This window comes from Etheostoma cragini, chromosome 2 (assembly GCF_013103735.1).
Source record: "Etheostoma cragini isolate CJK2018 chromosome 2, CSU_Ecrag_1.0, whole genome shotgun sequence".
In the NCBI taxonomy this organism is placed as follows: Eukaryota; Metazoa; Chordata; class Actinopteri; order Perciformes; family Percidae; genus Etheostoma; species Etheostoma cragini.
The window spans coordinates 28,610,651-28,618,817 of record NC_048408.1 but is presented as its reverse complement, the minus strand read 5'-3'; the positions used below and the strand labels follow the sequence as shown (position 1 = coordinate 28,618,817).

The window sequence follows — 8,167 nt, the reverse complement described above, 5'->3', positions numbered from 1 at the left end:
CCCCCCCCCCCGTGTCCAAATGTTTTGCCCTGTAAAGTATTATGCAGTGTAGTTGAAATGCAATCTGGGTTAAAAGTGATGACTGGGTCGACCTTTTCTTCCAGGGAAGTCCCACCTGGCCATCGTGCAGCGGGTGAACAACGAGGGCGAGGGCGACCCTTTCTATGAGGTGATGGGCATCGTTACCCTGGAGGACGTCATTGAGGAAATCATCAAGTCAGAGATCCTCGACGAGACGGACCTCTACAGTACGTACACACGCGCACAGACACTCAAAACATGAATGTATCGCATGCATTAGGACAGGGGTGTCAAACTCAACGTCCCTAAGGGCCACACTGAAAAATAAGAATCATATCGAGGGCCAGACATGTAGAGTTTAGTGCTTTTATGTCATTGAAAAAGTAAAATATCCTTGACTTTATTATTGCATGTATCAATAGTCTTCTGACCTGCAGTTTGAGCGGCAAAAACTTTGTAAAAAGTGACAAAATAAGGCGGGCCAAACTCATGTGAACCTAAATTGTTATGGAGGGCGGATTTGGCCCGCAGGCCTTAAGTTTGACATGTAGGCAGTAAGAGCTGTGTGACTCACTCATCCTGTGTGTTGGTGTGTGTCTGCCCAATCAGCTGATAACCGTACGAAGCGCAGAGTTTCTCACCACGAGCGGAAGCAGCAGGACTTCTCCATCTTCAAACTGTCAGAGAACGAGATGAAAGTGAACATCTCTCCTCAGCTTCTCCTGGCAACACACCGCTTCCTGTCCACAGGTAACAGCCAATCAGCTCGCTGCTGCGTGTCTGGGCTGCTGTATCTCTACACTTTGGAACAAATCCTCACCTTTTGAGTCCTCACAGGGAAGGAGAGACAACGGGTATCATCCAAACTCAGGATACTTTTTCTCAGTCTCAGTTCTGTAAGAGACAGAGAATGTTAGGCCTTTGGTTAGGGTTGAGTTGAAAGTTAAAGGCCTTGTGACCTTATGCTTTTTGGATGTTTTATATAGACCTTAGTGGTCCCCTAATACTGTATCTGAAGTCTCTTTTATATAGACCTTAGTGGTCCCCTAATACTGTATCTGAAGTCTCTTTTATATAGACCTTAGTGGTCCCCTAATACTGTATCTGAAGTCCCTTTCCCAAAATTCAGCCTTGGTGCAGAACTACAGCCACTAGAGCCAGTCCCAAAATGAGCATTCCTTACTATGTGCCGTTTCTGAGTCTGTAGCTTTTGAGGAGGTGGGGGGGCAAGGTGGAGGCTGGGGGCGTGGCCTTAACCAACTGCCACTTTGCTTGTTTGAAAGCCATGATGTGTCTCTCTCATGGGTGGGCCAAATTCTCTAGGTGGGCCAAGCAGGGATAGGGGAAGTAACACTGCTGCTTATGACCTCATAAGGGGTAAGATTCCAGCTCGACCTATCTGAGCTTTCATTTCCTCAAAGGCAGAGCAGGATACCCAGGGCTCGGTTTACACCTATCGCCATTTCTAGCCACTGGGGGGCCATAGGCAGGCTGGGGGAACTCATATTAATGTTAAAAAACTCATAAAGTGACATTTTCAAATCTTTCCATGGGACAGTGATGGTGCCACATGGCCTTTTGCTTCCTCGCAGGTCTGGTGGAAATCTGGAGCTGGTTCAGTTTACATCCTACAACCCCTTAAAACAAATCCACTCTTCATATCGCTTGCGGTTTATATGAAAACAAGCAAAAACTATTTGAATGAAAAAGATAGGCTTTAAAGATGGATCTTAATTTAAAAAGAGAAAAAGGATTAAGCATTTCAGGTTGAGACAGGGAGACCGTTTGGCATACCTACATCCTGGTCCTCTTTTAATATGAATACCAGCCAGAGTCCTGAGTGTGATGGCCAGTCCTCCTGATTGGGCCACGAGAACCTGTTGTCATCTCTTCTCCTTTCCTCCTGTCAGAGGTGGAGCCTTTCAAACCCGCTCACATCTCAGAGAAGATCTTGCTGAGGCTGATCAAACACCCCAGCGTGGTTCAGGAACTCAACTTCGACGAGAAGAACAAGCGAGCGTCGCAGCACTTCCTGTTCCAGCGCAACAAACCCGTGGACTACTTCGTCCTGGTCCTGCAGGTAGACCAGCTTTTAATGCTGCAAGATATACTGCAAGTAGACAAGACAGAAGCCGGCCGGGTCACGTCGTGTTTCTGTGTTTCTTCAGGGTCGAGTTGAGGTGGAGTTTGGTAAGGAGGCGCTGAAGTTTGAGAATGGAGCTTTTTCTTACTTTGGAGTTCCTTCCATCATGCCAGCAGGTAGAAATACATACACACACACACACACACACACACACATTTATATTCTTGAGAAAAACTGCTTCCTAACATCCAAACCAAACCTCCTTCCTCTTCACATGTCTAACTACATGTTGAACTTAAAGGTGCATTATTTAATACTGACAGCTAATGTTTAAAATTAGTTACTGCAGCACAAATTGAAAATACTGGCGAGTGTCGTCTCCTGCCCCTTCCTCCCCAGACTCGAAGATCACGATGGTGGAGACTGAGGCTGAGACACAACAATGTTGCTAGATGCTTGTCTCACATATATTGTGTGTATACACTTGTCTCACAGTGGAGTAGCTAACGTTAGATGCTGGCTGTGTTGACAGTCATAAAAGCCCGTTTGTCAAGCTCTTAGTATACATACATACATATACATACATACATACATACATACATACATATGTATTAGTGCTGTCAACTGATTAAAATAGTTAATCGCGATTAATGACATTAATGTCATAGTTAATGGAACATTTGGCAACTTTTAAAAAGGAAACTTTCTATTCAGAATCTTATTGGCGTCCATTTCTTCGTCTCGCCATCCTCTCAAACCGTAATGTTACTACTCTTTGGACGTCTCACAAGTCCAGACGACGTGTGTGCGGCGTGCCTGTTGTTTTGTTTCGGTCTAGCTAGATCAGGTGTGGTGTTGTAGTTTTTCTAACGTTACTAGTTGCGTGCATGCATGTCTCATTAGATCATGTGATGTTTTTTTCTTCTGCACTCTTTCCTAAACTCTAAGCTGTTGTCCATTATCCTGTCCTCTTTCACTCACTCTGTTTTCTGATTTGTACATGTCTGGAGACTTCAACTTTTAAATAAAAATCAACACATTTTTAATAATCGATTATTAACTTATCAGAATCAAGCATTGAATTTTTCTAGAGAGAATCGCAATGTATTTAAAAATCGATCACACTAGATGTATTTATCAAGGAATCAGAAGGAATGAATCAATCGGAAAATCTGAAAAGTGAAAGAATCGACATTTTGTCAAAAGTAAATGACTGCATGTGAATGTGCACTTTACTTGGAGTGAAGAACCTGATCAGCAGCACTCAAACTCTCCACAAATCTTCCGCCACAGCATTTAAATGTCTCTGACCAGCTTGAAATTTGTCGTTACTTCCGAGTCATTGAACTTTCAGCTACAAAGGCTGAGCCTGCCTCACATCAAGAAGGAAGCTCTGGTGTCGCTCGTGATTTGATCGAGTCTCATCAGTGCCTGTGAAAGTGCTTCATAAGATGTATTGGTTTCTTCATTTACTGCAGTCCACAGATCCCCCTCTCGCAGCAGTGGTTTGGACCGTTCAGAGTCCATGCTGTACGGAGGCAGCATGAGCCAACTGAACGGTGGGGGGAACGTCTACCTGCCGGACTACTCTGTCAGACAGCTCACACATCTGCAAATCATCAAGGTAACACCTGAACGTCACACCACCTCAGGGAACACTGCGGTTACAATTTTGGCCTTTTATCATACAGTATACACTCCCCACGCGCAAACACACAAGCTGGCCCTGCTATTCTCTTAAGAGATACGCTACGACACAGACACCAACGCACAAGTACAAACTACAGGCCACGTATGTAGGCTACGGCAAAAGCTCTGCGTGGAGCCTCTGCAGGACCTTAAATCAGACTTAAGGCTCCGCCTAGTCTTGCTTTGCCAGACTATCCACACGCTGCAAAGCAGAGGAAGGTCTGGCTAGTCCACACAGCATTTCAGGATGGTAGAAAAATGTGCTCTGGTTTATTGACATTTCTTTAAACCAATCACCCCCTAATTTCAAGTTGATCAGTTAGTTAATCAAATATAGGCTATTGAAGGAAATGCATGGCTGCTTAATGAGTATCCATATGTAATTGTTAAATCTACCCGCAGTATAACAACTGAAGACAAAGGAGTCATACAGGTTTCATACAGTTGGACAGATAGTCTAGCTAGCTGTCTGGATTTACCCTGCAGAGATCTGAGGACCAGGTAACCATAGTCCTCAGAAATCCACCGGAGTTTAAAATTCCAACACAAAGAAAACGTAAATTTACAGACATCGGCAAAAAGACGTGCATCTGCCGGAATTTCCTGCGGCACCAGAGCTCTCCCGGACATGGAACGATGTATATCCATGGGAGGATATAGCCAAGGCTCCGCCCAAACACACCATCGATGTTTAAAAACACAAACAAAAGGTCTATAAGATCTTTCCAACCCTTAACACTACCCAGAATCCTCTGCTCCTGTGTGTCAGATCACCCGGAGCCACTACCAGAACGCTGTGACAGCCACCCGGATGGACAGCTCTCCTCTGACGCCGGATGCAGACGGCCGTCTGGCAGAAGGCAACTCCCCGACCCCGGAGGCCCCGACCCCGGAGCACGGCGCCATGCTGATGCCCCCCGGGCACAGCAGCAGCACCACCACCACCACCACCCTTATGCCCCCACCCAGGGAGCACGGCCGGCCCAGCTCGGCCCGAACCAGAGGACAGCAGTCCAGCGTCCCGCACAGCACCTCGCTGCTGAACGAGAAGAACCGCATCGTCCGTAAGTGTCCTCGACTCCTGAGACAGACAGGACAGGACATGAAAGTCCTGGAGCAGGTTTGCAGCTCAGACTGGAATAAGTAAGAGAGTGTCTCTGAATGAAGGTCTCTAAATTCCTTAGGGCAACATATTCATGATGAATAGTTTGATAACCTCATTCAAACTGCAAAGAGATGTTTTCAAAAAGCAGCGTGAGGAGAGATAAAGAAAAATCCAGGAGGCTGCAGGTTCTCAGTCTTTTTGTCTGGGCCTGTTAACGGATCCCTATGAGAAGCAGTTCGACTTTTGTTGGCTGTCAGCGTGGATCAATTACAGAAATGGAAAGGCCTCACGTGTCTTCATTATCTTTAAGATAATCGTTTTGGGGGGGGGGGCTTTTCTCCCTTTATTTCAGAGATAGTGGATAAACAGGAAAGGTGGGAGAGAGATGGGGGGATGGCAAAGGGCCACAGGTGGGACTCGAACCCGGGGCCACCGCAAAGGCCTCAGCCTACATGGGTCGCACGCTCTCACTGGGTGAGCTAGAGGTCTCCCCAGGTCTCACGTGTGTTTTGATGCGTGGATGTGTTTATGTGTATCTGCTGCAGGCAGCAAGTCTGACGGCCAGAAGAGTCCCAGCGATTCAGTGTTCCTCCGGATGGATGAGATCCCGTACATCCGGGAGGACAGACCTGAGACCGACGCACACACCGGTACGAGGTCTCACTGTTAACTGCTCTGTTTAGAAATGCAATCTGATTGGTCAGAAAGACGCTTTCTGCTCACATTTTCAGGGGTTTTTCCTTTCTAGAGGAATTTTTGCCGCCTCATAAAGAGGTTTTAGCCAGACCCAAAGAAAAATCACCAGCACCACAATGACAAGTATTGAGAATAAAAATAGCAATTGATGAGTTGGTGATTTATTTACATGTTAATTTAACCAAATTAAATTTCAAATTTCTAATAAATCTTGCAACCAAACTACAACGCTCTTCTCAAGTAGTATAAATGATCAGTTCCCTACTTTCATTGGATTTGGTTGTTTCATTCAATTGTATAGCATTTGAAGAAAAAAATGATGAAAGTGACAAACATGCCGAAACAAGCTTCAAGAACGTTGAAAAAAAAGTGGAGAAAAAAAAACTCAGGAAAAGTGACACAAGTGTTGAAAAAGACAACCAAAACGTTGAAAAAAGTTTAAAATTTTGACGCAATAAATAAACAAAAAGTTGCATGGTCAACAACCAGGGCTGTAGTCAAGACCACCTTTGTCGAGTCCAAGACAAGTGACAAGACTAGTCGAGTCCAAGTCAAGACCGAGTCCAAAGAGGTTCGAGTCCGAGTCAAGACCGAGTCCAGGTCAGAAAAAAAGGTCTTATGCATGACAGTATCAAGACAATCAATTTGGGGTTTCACTTTTCCTCCAATATTATTATCAACAAAATAAAGACACCTGGACTCGGTTGAGACCAAAAGCCATATTGGGCGAGACCAGTGGCAGAGGCCGAGACAAGTCCGAGTCCAAATACTAGCGAGACCGAGAGAAGGCCGAGTCCATTGAAAAACGGTCTTAAGTCCAGATTCCAAGACCGGACTTGAGTACTACAGCCCTGTCCACAACACAAGGGTTAACCAGGTTTGTTAATTGGGGTTTATTATTACATAAAATACACATTTGTTTTATCAAATTGTCAGAAATAACAGGTAACAACAAAATATGGTAAGACAAACGTGTCGCCTTATAGTACGGACCAATCATTGGCCAGCTTTAAAAGTTCCCAGAGATGTCAGCTGACACGTCGTCTTTAGTCTCACCTTATACACAGACTTCTTCCGAGAGTCATACAGGACTTTAAATGTGTCCTCCAACAGAGACCAAAACTATTCATCATTGAAAGAGGCATGACTACGTCTCTCTTCCCTCTCTCAGACATGGCCTCGGTTCCCATAGAAACGGACACGTCCCCTTTCATCAGCAGCCTGTCCCTGAGCGGCTCAGAGGACACACTGGGCAAGAAACTCCTGCTCAAACTCAGTCAGTCTTACAAAACCTTTTCTATGCCTTTCTTTCTCTCTCTCTCTCTCTCTCTCTCTCTCTCTCTCTCTCTCTCTCTCCTGGCTTTGATTCTCATACACACACACACACACACACACACACACACACACACACCACTTCTTATACATTAGTATTTTGCCTTCTTTGTATTCTCATTACGTTTTGTAAAGGGCTCTATTTCTTTTTCTTACAGCTTATAAGCGATGAACTGCAAACAGAGATCTAACTAGACACATAAAAACATTAACATGAAACATTTAAGACCAATAAAATTGGTCATGACGAAAATAAAACGGGCTAAAATAGAACAATATACAAATACAAGAATAAAAGTTACAGTGAGTAAGAAATGAATAATTATTCAATAGGTTTTAGGGACGGGTTGTATTTTTATTGTATTTATTTTATATTATATTTCTTTTTAGTATTTCTTTAGAGTGTAAAATATTCTAAATAAATAACATATTGATCTATGTTAAATGGATAAATAGGTTTGGAATATATTACGTACCATTGGGTACCGGAACCAAATTTCAGGTACCAGTATCGGTACCCAACCCTCCACACAAGTGGTTTTAGCTTCAGTAGAAGAACTAATCTCTGATTAAACTATCACGCCCTAACCTAATCAGCATTCTCGTACATTGGGCGGCAAATAAATTCCACCCGTCGCTTGTAGTTGCCATGGTAACATCACCACCTAATCAGGCGGCGAAACATTGGCATCAGTGTTGTTGTCTCCGTTTAGGGTCGTTGAGACGGCAACACAACCCCCGAGATTACATACCAAAATGGGGTCAGAAATTATCTTTTTAATTTTTATTTCTCCGGTTTAGATGCTCCGACGCGCCAGAGCATCGTAAATGAGAGGCGTAAACGTGGCAAAAGGAATTGGTTTTTTAAGCAGAACACTGCAATGGAAATGTAGTTCTTTACAACGCAGGTGGACAGTTAGCATGACCCCATAGCCAGAAGAGGCCCAATTAACAGGGTTAAGTTCCAATTTGAGAAATAACAGACTTTTTATTTAACTGTTCCTTATCTGACGACATGTGTTGACTCCACAGGCCACAAGAAGAGGAAAAAATCCCGCGAAGGAGAACAAACACCAGAGGACATTTCAGAACAGCTGCTGGTGAAAACCTAGCGGAGTGTGTGTGCGTGCATACGTGCGCATGTACGTGCGTGCGTGCGTGCGGACCCGGACCTTCCATCATCTGATGGTTCTTGAAGTGGTTGGTTAACTACAGCTATCAGAGTTTTATCTGACAACAAC

At 44.4% G+C, this 8,167-nt stretch overlaps 1 protein-coding gene across 1 annotated transcript in view; it reads left to right on the top strand.

The window, feature by feature from the left end:
- Positions 1-8,158, top strand: part of LOC117961861 (metal transporter CNNM1-like) — a 20,958-nt gene extending 12,800 nt beyond the window's left edge. The window contains exons 2-10 of the mRNA XM_034900816.1: positions 105-248; positions 631-771; positions 1,932-2,101; positions 2,190-2,280; positions 3,583-3,728; positions 4,563-4,857; positions 5,444-5,548; positions 6,766-6,870; positions 7,959-8,158. Of these exons, the coding sequence (XP_034756707.1) occupies positions 105-248; positions 631-771; positions 1,932-2,101; positions 2,190-2,280; positions 3,583-3,728; positions 4,563-4,857; positions 5,444-5,548; positions 6,766-6,870; positions 7,959-8,038 (1,277 nt within the window). The 3' untranslated portion in view covers positions 8,039-8,158. The remainder of the gene's footprint in view (positions 1-104; positions 249-630; positions 772-1,931; positions 2,102-2,189; positions 2,281-3,582; positions 3,729-4,562; positions 4,858-5,443; positions 5,549-6,765; positions 6,871-7,958) is intronic.
- The last annotated feature ends 9 nt before the right edge of the window (positions 8,159-8,167 follow it).